The sequence below is a fragment of the Ambystoma mexicanum genome, chromosome 3q (assembly GCF_040938575.1).
Source record: "Ambystoma mexicanum isolate Mex_15411 chromosome 3q, UKY_AmexF1_1, whole genome shotgun sequence".
NCBI classification, from domain to species: Eukaryota; Metazoa; Chordata; class Amphibia; order Caudata; family Ambystomatidae; genus Ambystoma; species Ambystoma mexicanum.
This window is the reverse complement of record NC_090926.1, coordinates 59,053,122-59,067,638: the sequence shown is the minus strand read 5'-3', so window position 1 is coordinate 59,067,638 and position 14,517 is coordinate 59,053,122. Positions and strand designations below refer to the sequence as shown.

The 14,517-nt window shown below is 50.5% G+C and overlaps 1 protein-coding gene across 2 annotated transcripts in view; it reads left to right on the top strand.

Moving 5' to 3' along the window:
* The window catches only part of LOC138582110 (E3 ubiquitin-protein ligase TRIM39-like), a 473,056-nt gene extending 458,826 nt beyond the window's left edge, over positions 1–14,230 (top strand). For both annotated transcript variants that reach the window (XM_069653088.1, XM_069653087.1), the window contains exon 7: positions 12,539–14,230. In XM_069653088.1, the coding sequence (XP_069509189.1) occupies positions 12,539–13,050 (512 nt within the window). In that variant the 3' untranslated portion in view covers positions 13,051–14,230. The remainder of the gene's footprint in view (positions 1–12,538) is intronic.
* Positions 14,231–14,517: the final 287 nt, after the last annotated feature.

The window sequence follows — 14,517 nt, the reverse complement described above, 5'->3', positions numbered from 1 at the left end:
AAATATTATATTTATACTTTAGTAAAACCAATATGCACTCGACTATCTAAAAATCCAGAACTTGGGTGTAAACGCCCTCTGGGTACTTAGTTAAAAAAAATAATAATAATAATTTTAAACAATCTTTGTAAAAAGTGCAAAAGGGTGGATCATCAGTAACTGTGGTCCCAAATGTTTATCAGGGGGTCTGGGCCTCTCAGAAGTACCGAATTATGTTTTCAATGGTTTAGCAGCATCAAACTGGACTTTTGTGCTGTTCTTTTGAGTTGAATTGGGTTAGAGTGCAGCAAGACAGGCTTGAAGCCGAGTTTTGTGCAGTTTTTGCGTTGGAATGATGCAGCTCAGTCACCAGGTTTTGTTTGATGGTCGAGCTGTTTTAAGACGATTAGCACCACCAAATAGTTGCCAACTGACATGATGGTACCAGTGTTTCACGTCCAGGTCTGTCTGTTCAATGTGAAGATCGATGCAGTGTCAAACTGGTTTGATGGATCCAAGCAGCAGTTAGAAGTTTGATGCAAGTGCCAAAGGCAGCACCGAGAGTCATGTGGGTCTAGGGCTGCGAAGCCAGTTGAATTTGGTTCAAGGATGGTTTGAGGCATGGAGAACAAGAGTCAAGCTGCTTTGGACTACTAAGGGGTCTGCAAGTTCGAATCAAAGGACAATGTGATTAGGTTTTCTCTATATGGTCACTCCAGGTGCCTAAACTGGCTCCTGCAGGGGTCCTTCGCCTTCAGTGAGAGGCTTTGTTTCAGTAGAGCTGGCAGGGAGCAGGCCTTGGTCTACCAGCAAGTCATCACCAATGTTCCCAGGCAATGGTTGGGGTACCTAACTTGCCTCTGCCTTGGAACCACGCTATCTTTACCTCACAACTGCAGGTCTTTGGAATGGACTGCGTTTCCAATAAAGGTCCAAAGAATTCTTTTCTTCCTAAAAGTCCAAGGTGAATCAAAGGAGTGGAAGACCCCTCCCTTATGAACGCAAGCACACAGAATTGGATGAAAGCAGACCTGTAGTAAGGGGCTGAATCCATGTCACTGTGACCAGTGACCTTTGCCTTCTTGCATCATACCCAGAGTACCTTGTTCTGCAGGATGTGGAAGGGACTGGAGAGTGAGGGCGCCCCTAGAAAAGCAAAATGAAAAATCCTTTGTGTGTCCTGGCTACTATAACTCCACCCCCTTCACCCACATTGCAGTTTGAAAGGAACTTGGATATGCAACAAACTGTTGTGAGACTGGTCTTTGTTATGGGTGTGCCTCTTTGAAGTATGGTTCACAGGAGCAGTCCTGGTAAGAGCTCTTGTTCTTTAGGAGAGTTATTACTCATCCTCCCAGAGAATCAAGTGACTGCATTCCTGCCATTTGTCTTTCCTGCTGAAGCAGGGTCAGGCAGGCTAGCCATCAATCTGCATAGTCTTTCCATAGTGGACCTGAGCTCACAGGGTTGTCATTTGTATGCCAATTTGATGTGGTTTTTGTTGCCTAGGGATCTAGGCCCAAATGAAGGACGCACACACGGAGAGATAAGAGGAACTTCTTTATTCTTTCACAACCAAACTGGAACTGGCACTCGCAGCGCACGTGCCCCATAACCCCCTTGCCCAGTCAAACTCCGCCTTTACAACGGAGGGGGCTCACGAGCGTTAACCCCTTGAGTCCCGGGTAACACTACCCCCGGACAATATGTCCAAACATCAACTTGACACGCTGTGTCTCAACAAATAACTCAACACTCTTCAACAAGTCTCATCGGCTTCTTTATGAGCCGTCTCGGCCTCTCACCTCGAGTCCCCAGATCAGGCTCCTCTTCAATCACTTCACTCTGGGCCATGTCCCGGGGGTCCCCTTCCGGGGGAAACCACTCATCATCCCTCGGCATCCGTGGTTCCGGTGAAAGTGCCCTTTGGGTTCCTTCCGTGGGCTCTCTCCTTGTATATGGCCTGAACTGCTGACAGTTTCTGGTGATGGTCCTGTTCTCATCTTCCGCCGTCACCATCGTGCCTTTCATGGCAACAATCCTCATGGGGCTTGGAGCAAACCGCGGGTCTGTCTTCCTGCTTGCCGGCTGCTGTACCAGGACTTCGTCTCCCACCTGGAGCTCCGGCAGCACCGCTCCTCTTCGTGCATCGGTGCGACGCCTCGCAACCTCTTTTGCCACCGCATCTCTCTGGAGCAGATCTTGGTCGGCCGGCTCAGCCTGCACCGTACTCCTCGGGATGCGAGTTCGCACCACATATCTGAACATGAGCTCTGCAGGCGTCTTATTTGTGACCTCGTGAGGAGTGTTCCTGTAGTCTCTTAACAAGCGGCATAGCGCTTGGTGTGTATCAACGGCGTCCAGCCGTGCCCTCTGAATGGTCTTCTTAATCGATCCCATAAATCGCTCCGCCATTCCATTAGCCTGGGGGTGACGTGGTGTGATCTTCATGTGCCTGAACCCCAGGTGCTCTGCCAATGTCCCAAATTCGTGTCCACAGAACGGTGGTCCGTTGTCGGATTTGACCCACTTGGGGATCCCCCACTCACTAAAGACCTCTTCTATCGTTGCCGCGACTTGAGAGAACGCTGTGGAACTGACTCTCTTGGCAATCGGGAATCTTGAGTGTTCATCCACGAAGAGCAGAATGTAGTCGCCCGCTTCAGTGGGCCCGTAAAAATCCATGGCTACTCGTTCCCATGGGTGCTCAGGTATTTGAGTGTGTTGGAGCGGGGGCGGACGTTCTGCAGGGGCTGTGCACTGACAGGCGTGGCAGTTCTTCACCCACTCGTCCACAGCTGCGTCCAGGAAGGGGAACCACACATGGCATCTGAGCTGCTTCTTTGTGTTCTCCGCTCCCCTGTGACCTTCGTGCGCTATGCTGACCACCTCGCTCCTGAGTGTGGCAGGGATGACGATCCTGCACCCTCTGAGCAGAATGTTATCGTCCTTTACCGCCAGTTCACCATGGACCCTGGCTAGCCGTTCGATTTCTTGCTTGTTCACGCCCGGGTGAGCTAGGGTGGCTCTCTGGTGATCTTTCCACTTGTTGGCCGTCGTGAGGCTGATCGCCAGGGCTGTCGTGGGATCGGCTGCCGATGCGGCCGCTACCCTTTCAAGTGATAGTGCCGGGGGCAGCGCCTGAGCCGCCACATATTGCACATACGCAACGTCACCCTTCCGTGCCAGCGGGGCCCCTACTGGGTGTCGGGAGAGGTAGTCAGCGGGGTTAAGGTCGCCCCCCGGGCGGTGTACGATATCGTAATCATATTCCTGGAGGCGGATGCCCCACCTCTCGATCCTCGGTGGCATCTTGGTATGCGGGTTCCCAAACAATGAGAGGAGTGCCTGATGATCGGTGATCAGCGTAAACTTCTTTCCGATTATAAAGTTATGAAAATGCTCACACGCCCAGACGGCTGCCAAGCTCTCCTTCTCGGCTTGGGAGTAGGCTAGTTCAGGTGTTGATAGCGCTCGGCTCGCGTATGCAATCACGTGTCTGGGGTTAACATCCGCGCCACTGGTTTGGGCCAGAATGGCGCCGAGGCCTACGGGGCTGGCGTCGACTACCACCTCGGTGTGCCACTGTGGGTTAAAATATGCGAGGCGATGAGCCTCGGCGAGGGCTTGCTTGATGTCCGCGAAAGCCTGTTGGCAGGCCTGTGTCCATTCAAACGGCGACTCCTTCTGTAGCAGTTTCCTCAGCGGGTCTGTGATGGAGGCATAGTGGGGGATGTACCTCGCACAGTATCCTGCCATGCCAAGGAACGAGCGGACGTCCGCCACTTGTCGGGGCTCGGCGAGGTTGGTGATCGTCTCGACCTTCTCAGGGTCAGGCAGCATGCCGTCCTTGGAGAAGATATGTCCAAAGAACTTGAGTTTTGTTCTGCTGAACCGGCATTTTGATATGTTGAGCGTGAGGCCGGCACTCTGAAGGGCTTCGCATGTGTCGTGTAGAGCCCTGTCATGGGATTCCTTGGACGATCCAAAGACGAGAATGTCGTCGCTGTAATTGAGAGCCCCCTTGATAGGTCGGATGATCTGGCGTATAGTTTCCTGGAAGATCTCAGCGGCAGATGAGATTCCAAAGTTCAGCCTCCGGTATCTAAAGAGCCCATCGTGTGTCGCAAACGTGGTTATGGGCCGGGAATCAGGGTGGAGCTCCAGCTGATGGTATCCCTGATTTAAGTCCAGTTTGGAGAACATTTGGGCACTGTTCAGCAGCACAATCATGTCCTCAATACATGGTCCCGGGTGTCGCTCCCGTTGAATCGCCGTGTTGGCCACCCGCATGTCCACACACAAGCGGATCTTACCCCCTTCCTTGGGTACCACCACAAGGGGGGACACCCACGGCGTCGGCCCCGTCGCCGGTTCAATAATGTCGTCGCGGAGCAGTTGCTGGAGCGCCTCCGAAACTGTCTCCTGAAGGTGGAATCCGACCCTTCTGGGATGTTGCGGCACTGGACGCACGTTGGGGTCAATGTGGAGCCGGATGGGGGGTCCCTGTAGTTTTCCTAGCCCCACGCAGAGCTTGGGGAAGGCCTCCGCGATGTCTTCTTGTGAGACGAGCGATTGAGTTTGATGATAGGCAATCGCATCTACCGTGTTCCCCTGGCCGGGTTTGGCCGCTGCGGCAGTGATCACGTCTCCCGCATTCACGTGAATTTCGATCAGTCCGAGGTGCGACGCCGTGTAGTAGCTAAGGAGGCATCGGCTCTTGGCGAGGGACCGTATCACGTGAATGGTCGCATCGACTTGCCGCCCGTTCAGGAGAAGGCACTGGGTGAATTGACCCACCGTTTGGAGCGGGGTGGCGGCACCCCACTGGAAGATTCTGGAGCGAGACGGACTGAGCTGTGGCGGGCATGGTATCCTGGCGTAGTCTTGTTCACCCATGATGTTCACTGTGGCCCCAGAGTCGATCATAAATTGAAATTGGCAATTCGCCATCTTGAGCGGGATCTGCGGGGCCTCCCTGGCCTCTTTGTTGTCGAGGATGAGGTTCACGAACTCATCCTGGTCGTAGTGGTCCTGCGGCGCGTAGTAGGCCGCCGCCTGGTCGTCTTGGCAGAGGGTTTCCGGCCTGTATTCTGCAGGCGGGTTGTCGTATTCGTCTGTGAAATGTCTGGGCTGTTCGGCCTGGTCATACGGAGGGGCATATCCTGCCGCTAGGTATTCGTCCATCGCACGAACGTAACGCCTCTGGCCGAGGCCTTGTTGATATGGTCTCGGCTGGCTGTATTGCAGGGGTTGCGGGCGGAACGGCATTCTGGGGGCCGCCTGGGGCCGCATCGGTGGAAATGGTACGCCCTCCCTGCAAACGGAGTGAAAGTGTCCTTCTCTCCCGCAGTTGGTACATCGCTGGGACAGGGCTGGGCAAGACCCTGAGTGGGGGAAGGACATCCCGCAGCGGTAGCACTGTCTTTGCAGACGCGGGGTTGACATCGACGGGGCAATCGGTGGTCTATATGGCTGAGGGCCCCTGTCGCCTTGACGGGGGGGCAGTATGGCGGCCACGAATTCCCCTGAGTCCACTTTCGCGTTGTTGGAATGGCCCATGGCTGAGGCCTGCGCATCCACCCTCTCGTGGATGCGGGCGAGTTCACTGACCTCGGGCATGGTGAGCGGTTTCTTGAGGAGCTGTTTCTTGAGTGCGGGGGAGAGGCATCCCTCGATCACCCTCAGCCGGATAGCTTCCTCTAACGAGAACGCATCAAATTGGCAGTTCGCCCCTTTCACCCGTAGACGTGTGATGAATTCGTCGACGGTCTCTTGCGGGAGTTGGGTGCATTGATTGAACAGGTATCTTTCATAGTCCCGATTGACTTCGATGATAAGCAGTTTGTCCAAAGCGCCGATCAGCTTGGGAAAAGTGTCCTGGTCTGTGGGCGGAATGGCCTTGACGACCGTTTTGATCTCTCCCCCTACCAGGTTAAGGAAAATGTCTCTCATATTGGGGGAGTCCCCGTCGCCGGAACCTCTCACGAAGTGTCGAAAATCGTCCATCCAGTCGGTCCATCTGGGGCCTTTGGTGGCCTGAGGAGTCATAGTGAACGGCGGGGGCAGTCGTAGTTGAATCGACTTCGCCACCCGTGGCAGTTGAGGCGAGCCCTGGCTGGACCCCGGGTTGGAGGTGCTCATGGCGCCTGGGAGAGAAGGCCCACGGGTGCGCGGGCGGGGTCGCTTCCGCGGAGGTTCGACGGAGGAGGTCCGGCAAGGCGGATTCGGCGGAGTGCCGTGTTGCGCGGAGGTGGAGCAGGAGGAGGGGGCTCGCTGGATCGGCCACCACAGGCGGACTGCCGTAGGAGGAGGACTCCGGTGCGCGGGAGAGATCCTCGTCGCCAAATGTTGCCTAGGGATCTAGGCCCAAATGAAGGACGCACACACGGAGAGATAAGAGGAACTTCTTTATTCTTTCACAACCAAACTGGAACTGGCACTCGCAGCGCACGTGCCCCATAACCCCCTTGCCCAGTCAAACTCCGCCTTTACAACGGAGGGGGCTCACGAGCGTTAACCCCTTGAGTCCCGGGTAACAGTTTTAGTAATTGTGTTCAGTCCAAAATCATGTGTGACTTATTCTTAGACATTACCCTGTTGCCAGACTCATGGCCACTATTATGTTTTTTGATCCAAGGTGCAGAAGTTAAATGCAATCTGTCTGCAGGTACATGCTGTTTCCGCAGCTGTTGTAAAAGGACATGTAACTTTTGAACTTGCTCTGTGCAGGAGCTGCAGATCTGGAGAATGATGCAGCAGGGCATGTGTAAACTGCTTTTGGCCCAGAGCCTTATAAAAGGGTGTTCTGGTAAGCAGACTGCCCTTTTTGAGAATGATTACAGCATTTTATTAAAAATCGGACCCTCTGGTTGTCTCGCCTCCCCTAATGGCAATCCTTCACCTCGGTTGCATTGCCCCAATGTACAGCTACAGTGCACTCTGCTTGAAAGTATAGTAGATCTATGTGCAGACATTTGGCAGTACTGTAGTTCTAAAAATACCCCTCCTGCGCATACGAATGACTTGAGGCAATAGTGTCTGTCTGTAATAATACTTTATTGGAAGAGTTTTTCCATTTTCCTTATGACAAGCAGGGAGGAGGGGAGATGTTACAGTTGTGATCAATCATCTTTGATTAATGTATATGTGAAAGAAGTGACTACCAGTTATGGAACCTCTGTGGGAGAGGTGATTCTGATTCGAGTGCAGCAATCCAATGCTATAATACTGGATATTAACACTTTCTTTTTCTATCCTTCACTGTATGATCTGTGCAAGATTATAGATGAGCTTCTGCAACAGAACCAAAGGCCAGTTTAGCATCTAAAAGCATCCGAATTTGTGTGATCATGGGTTTGTCAGCATATGGTATTTACTGTTCTTGCCGGGCTCTGGGAGAAATTGTAAGTAACCCTTCCCCATCACCCCCTCAAATCGTTGTACTCTGCCTGCTCGGTCTCTCAACCCTGCACTCCGAGCCCCCTTCGGCTGATCAAGCTCCCAGCCTTATACCCCCTGCCCCCACAACTGGATGGCCTCCAATCCCTTCAACCCTGCGCTGCCTCCCATCGTTCCCCCCCTGCCACTTGGCCGCATTTAGTTAATTAAAACCATGCCTTCATGCTGCAAATACTCTGCCCTATGATCTGCGACATGAGGGAGGCAAAGCATGTGACCCATTGAAAGTCTAGATGGGGAGGATTGGGACTTCGAGGATGTCCTATTCATGTACATGACTGCAGTCAACTTGGAAAGAGTGAACAGGATGCGTTAATGATGAAATAACATTTTTCAAGCAAACCCGCCCCAACGGATCTGTTCGAAGTACATATCTGGAGTTGCAGCTCCAAGAAGGGTTTACGTTCTCCCCATTAGGACACAGCCTTCTTGAAAGATAATTATCATCCTATGTCACTGTGCTTGAAGAAGTAGCCAAAGGACACTTACCCAAAGAAATCGTCTGCAGCTACAGTTACTTGTATGCCAAAACAGTGGCTCACTTGGGTTTGAACTCCTCCTGACCTAAATGATATGAGGTCTCTGTTCATACCTTGATTCCTGCCGGAAAGAATAATTGTCCCTTCTCTCGCAGTAGCTTCGGTACAGGGAATTTCCTCCATAATTAACCACATCATTTTCCGTACCGATTCTCCCTTCTCCACGGTTCAGGGATCTATTGTCCTGGAACCGGAGAAAGAGGATTGTTCTGGGAGTTCTAATTCTGACGGTAACTGTTGCAAAAATTCAGGTTGGGAGGTGGAGTGCTACTTCGCTCCTGCAGGAAGTTTGGAGGGAAATTTCCTACTGAAGTACTTGCCTGATTTGCCCCACCCCCCCTTTTGTGCCAGGTGACTATACACATACCCCAGGGTCGGTTTGGTACCCTTCTATCGAGGGCTTACGTAGGTGACGGGGTCAGAGGGGTCATTGTTCTGGAATCCTGCCTAAGGGTCGATTGAGGTGGGTGGGAGAGGTCCCCTTTGCTTCTCATGCAGCTTGTTGGCAGGAGGAACATTTTTAGCCCCCTTCTCAAGATCCTCTTTCCTCTACTCCCCTGCTCCTTTAGAACCATCAAGGACAACATTGCCTCCATTGTGCCAGCCTTGGCTGATTTCTGTAATCACTCCTTTGCCACTAGCTCCTTCCTGCTACCCCTCAAGCACTCCCCCGTGCATCCTTTCCTCAAAAAGCCCTCTGCCGACCCCTCCTGTCTGATAACTACCACTCTATATCCATTGCCCATTCCTGTGCAAACTCCTGGAGCAGCTGATCCTTTCCCAAATGTCTCCACCACCACCAGTCTGGCTTAATAGCAGCTAGAGGCAAGGAAACTTCTCTACTGAACACCCTGAAGACTTTCTCTCGAATCTCGTTTCCAACTCTCCATCCGTTCTTATCCTTCTGGATCTTTCCTGACATGGTCGATGCCAGCCTGACAAATCTGCTCTGATACCTTTGTCATAATGGGCCTGGCACTGGACTGGTTGACCTCATTACTCTCTGACCAACCTTCCCAGGTTCAACGCGAGAAAGGGTGAGGGGGAACTGCACACCTGCCCCTTCTTGCACTTCTTGTTACTGCAATTGCATTATCCAAATGTCACAAGGCCTAGTAGGACAGTTATCTTTCTCCCTTGCTCCCCCTTTTTGTCTTGCGGCACCTTGAAACACCATTTTTTGTATAGGTTCCTTACAAAGATCCAATAAATAAAAAGGGGTACTTTTCACCTCTCACCTTCGCAGCGGCAGATGTGGTCGATGGCTTTGGGGCTTTGGTGTTTTTATTTTCACTGGGCTTCTGGACCTCTTAAATCCTGGTTGCTTGCTCTAGTACCCAATCCAGTATCCTGCCCTCATGGAAATTACGCACTAAGTAATTATGTATATGGGTAATGCATGGAAATAGGTGTCTACAAACTCCCTATTATTGATGTTCACCCACCTGGAAGTCTGCATAAATGCATGTTTTAATTCATGCATAAACTCCCTAGGCGCCGCCTGGTCTTACCGACGTTGCAAGTTTATATGCAGCCTTAAGGGCCTCTTGTGGGTTCCTAGGAGTAGAGAAATGTTTCAAAATGCCCACCTGTATAGGTGGACCATTTATAATGATCTTGCTACTCCAGTCCTGCAAAGAAACTGGAGTACTCGGGGGTGGGGGCGGGGCTAGGCGAGTGCTAACTGGAGGCAAGTGCCAGGGATTGCATGGGGCACAGGGAGTGAGTGTCCATATTTTAAGTGCGAGGGGGAGCGGACTGGGTGGTGGGGGCCTGGTGCCCTGTAGAACTCGGAGGGAGCCAGGCCGCCAGTCGCTGCAGCAGATGGAGGCGGGGGGGTGATGTGTTAGCAGTGGAGGAGGAGGTAAGGAAGAGGAGCAAAGGAGGGTCTTGAAGAGCTTCCAGAATTTAAGGAGATCCGGCTCAAGCCTGAGAGGTGCAGGGAGACCATTCCAGAGGGGAGGCTCCTGTGGAGGAGAGATCTACCCCTCACGCTCTGCTTGGAGAAACATCTGATCTGCAGAGAGTTGGAGTTAGAAGACCGAAGGACTCTAGTGGGGAGTTATTAGGGAAAACTAGTTGGATGTAGTGGGGTCCCAGGCCCTAAAAGACCTTGTGGATGATGCAGAGGGTCTTGAACTTGATCCTAGCAGAAACCGGGAGCCAGTGGCTAGAGGCCAAGGATAAGTCTTGCTGCCCTATTCTGGATTAGTTGAATGGGTAGAAGGAGGATAAAGGGAGATTGAGGAAGGGGCTGTTGCAGTAGTCCAGTCTAGAGGGGACCAGAGCAATTTTCTGGGGGAAGGTGGGGAAAGAGTATGCCTCTGAGGCGGTGCAGCTGATATGCTTTGTTGGCAAGGTCCGCAATGTGAGGGGAGAAGGAGAGAGAGGAATCAAAGATAATACAAAGGTTTTTTGCCTCACAAGAGGGTGAGGGGAGGGGACCCATAGAGGGCGACCAGGGAGAAGGAGGTAGCAGGGGTACCAATGAGGAGGATCTCGGTCTTACTGGCATCAAGGCAGAGATCATATGCAGCACACCATGCCTAAATAGCAGTCAGTCGAGTATGAGAGGAAGAATGAAGGGAAGCGTGCTGGAGAGCTGCGTGTCTGCATAACACGAAGTGAGGAGAGAGAGGTCAGGTGGGCCAGGGGGGCAAGGTAGATGTGGACTGCGAGAGGATGGAGCTTTGAGGGACGCTACAGATGGAGAGCAAAGGGCCCAGTTGAACCTTGGAAGGTCGGTCAACCAGTCCAGTGCCAGGCCTGTGATGCCGAGGGTGTCAAGGAGCCTATTTGTCAGGGTGGCATGATTGACCGTGTCGCAGGCAGAAGAAAGATCCAGAAGGATAAGAACAGATGGAAAGTTGGAATCTAGATTTGAAAGTCTTCGCAGGTATTCAGTAGAGCAATTTCCGTGGCTCTGGCTGCTCTGAAGCCAGACTGGTGGTCGTGGAGACCACCAACAGATTCAGTGTGTTGAATCAGTTGGGCGATGACCAGCTTCTCATGGGAGTTTGCCCAGGAAGGGGTAATGGAGATAGGGTGGTAGTTAGCCGGGCAGGAGGGGTTGGCAGAGGGCTTTTTGAGGAGAGGATGTACAAGGGAGTGCTTGAGGGGTAGCTGGTAGGAGCCAATGGCAAAGGAGTGATTACAGAAATTGGCCAAGGCTGGCGTAAGGGAGGGAATGTTGTCCTTGATGGTTCTGGAGGCGCAGGGGAGCACCTGTTTGGAGGGGACTTTCACAGTGGGGACTTGTCTAGAGACCTCATCCGGTGCTATGGGTGAGAAAGAGGAGTGTAAGTGGGAAGGATAGGGACCAAGGGAGGCCTGAGAGCTTGGAGGGGTGTGTAATAGAGGAGAGTGGACAGGATGTCCTGAGTTTTGGTAAAGTGGGAGGCCAGAGAAGTACAGAGGGTCAGGGATGCCAGGGGAGAAGTGGAGTCTGCAGTAGGATTGAGTTCCTTGCACAGTTTGCCTGTGTTAGTTGCCCAGAGATTGCAAGCTTGGATACGGACAATCTTCTTCCGGATGGTTACTCTATATTGCCTTTGGAGCAGGTGGCAGGCCAGTCTGTCAGAGGATGTGCCTGATGCCTGCCACTCTGCACTTGCGTTTCAGAGAGGCTAGGTCGGAGTCATAACATGTATTGTGCTTGGAGGCAGGCTTCATGCAGATCCTCATGACAGGGGCAAGGATGTCAAAGGTGTTGGTAATAGAGAGATGAAGATTAGCAAGTGTCGGTGTGGGAGTCCGTGGCAGGGGGGAATGAAAATAGTGGCAAAAGCAGCAACTGGCCCTCGCTTCATCGGTCGAATGACCGAGGAGACTGGCAGTGCAGGCAGAGGCTTAGTCAGGGGACCGAAGAGGTCAAGGTGAGCAGACAGGAGATAATGGGCAGACCAAGAGAGCAATGTAGTGAGAGGGTTGAAGATGAGGTCGTCTGCTAAGATGAGAGCATCAAAGGTATGTCCAGCTGAGTGTTGGACTGGAGGGATGAATGGTCTGTTTATGTATAGTAGTTGGGGGCAAGCAATGGTGGTATTGACGGAAGGTAAAAGGCAGTAAATGGAAGGTGCAAGTAGTGGGTGGGGGTTTAAGGAAGGGGACAAAAAGGAGCAGATAGAAGAGGAGAGCAGAAAACGTTGAAAGGAACCTGGGAGGCCAAGTCATTTTTGAAGGCATGAGTCGATGGTATGGGAGTTTGATTTCCCTAGGATCACTGAATTAGGAAATCCAGTTGGTCAGTTATCTCTTGTGAGGTGAACCGGCTGTTTCCAGTCATACCCCCTAAACACAGCTCCATTAGTAGAAAAGCCAACACAAAAAGATTTGTCCCTAAAGTTCATCATTACAACACTGGTTGACAGCCGTTAACTCTGCCCACCCTAAGCTCTGAACCCACAGTCCACCTTACAAAGGCCCTTTATCAGTGTGGTTAAGGGTGCCCTTTGACCTAAATCTGCCACTGAGAAATAGTATCTTCTTGCTTTATCCGATTTTGGCCTTTTTTACATCTATGGAGGAGTCTTTTAACCAACTTTCTCTTCTCTTTGCAGTTATGTTGACTCTGGATCCAAACACAGCCCATCGTGATCTTGTCGTGCTTGGGGGACGAAAACGTGTGAAACACACAGAGATTTTCCTGTGCAAACCAGACCATCACAAGAGATTCACCTTACATCGTGCTGTGCTGGCACGTGAGAGCTTTACCTCTGGCAGACATTACTGGGAGGTGCAGCTGCTGTTTCAGGGGGGGGGATGGACTGTCGGGGTGGCCGCAGAATCTGTAAGCAGGAGGGGAAGGCACCCATTGTCACCTGAGAGGGGAGTCTGGGCTGTTAATTTTAAAACTGATATGTGTGTGGCTGTTGGGTCCCCTGAAACCCCTACGCCTGTGCGTTTTTTCCCTCGGAAGCTGGGGATTTATCTGGACTATGAAGAGAAACGTCTGTCTCTGTTCAACGCTCAGACTAAAGCTCATCTCTACTCTTTCAATCGGGCCGCCTTCTCAGAAAGACTATTCCCATTCTTCTGTCTCCAATCGAATGCAGAGCTGAGCCTTGTGTAGAGTCCGGGTCATGGCTCTGGTACGTAGACTAGGTCTTCCTTCTGAGGAATGCTGGCCAATCACTCTTGGAAGAACTGTCAAAGTGAGACTTGAGTTTGCCTTTAGCATTAAGGTCTGTGATTTTAAAATTGAAACCGCTATATCCTAAGACAACTACTGGAAAATACTCCTCCATACAAAGAGTACCCACGCTGCAAACACTGAACTGTGTATACTGTATGGTGAACATCTATGAACATGTGGCGATTGCAGTAAGAATTAGGTTTTGCATTGATAATTCGACTAGTATGTGATTGTTTTTAGTGAATATGGTTTACCATTGATGCACAATACACCCATAAAAAAGGGTATTCTGATATTTCACTGTCATTCGGTGCCCAAGAGGAGGTGGTTAAAATGTATTAAACATCAGAAAATCCTTCATCAGGATGATCAACTGGCAAGCGATCTGGTGGTTCCATCTTTTGACTTTTGGAAGCTCCCATTCTTAAGGGATTTACTGCTGTGTGTATAGATCTATTTTAGTGAGACCAAGCAAAGCTGGCTTCCCATTGTATTAGAATATCTGCAATACATGTGACCTGTAAATACAGTTTTAATCGATGTATGAAGATGAGAAGTTGATTTCCACATGGAGTATATGCATCAGTTTATGAACTCTAACTCGACCTATTTGGTATACATACTATTGTATCAGTCGTAAGCTGTATATTGGAAGCAGCATTCTTAATGCCATTAGAAAGGTGGATAATACATACCCAATTGCAATGCACAACCCAGAAATGCATTAAAGTGATTGTTTCTTTGCAGTTTGTTGGTGCCCATAGCAGTTTGATGAACAAGATGGGGCGCTAGGGAAAAGATTGAGAGATGGAACCATGGATGATTATTTGTTTCCAAATGTTGCAAACGGGGTTATATTCTGGAATGCCTCTGTTTATTTCTATGATTAATAGAATATATCTGCGTCTACACCTATTAACTTTATTGATTTTATATATATATATATCTACAAGGGTTTGATTTGTTTTTTTCATTGTTTTCTTTCTCTAACTTTTTCTTTTTTTCCTTCTGAGAAATTTTGATTTCTATTTATCGTTTTTTCACTCAAGCAAATTGTTGGCCCGAAAATGTTTGTCATATGTATAAATTGAATTAATTTAATTAAATGAACTTCTGAATAAACCAGCGTTATGGTGTGTATTTGGGGCCTATTGGGTGCAGTGCACTGTTCAAATGATTCAATTTGATATATTATAGCACGTTGTGGGTCATAAAATGTGGATTTATGCCAGGACCGTTTAAAGCACAATCGGGTCACCCCTGAGATAATTGTAGTTTGGATGGTGCATTCCACATGACTCAATATGTTTACATGTCTTAATATATGACCTATGTTTAACATGTGACTCCAACAATCTTTTATACACTTTTTGTATTGCGAGTCACCCTTGGCACAGCCTTGTG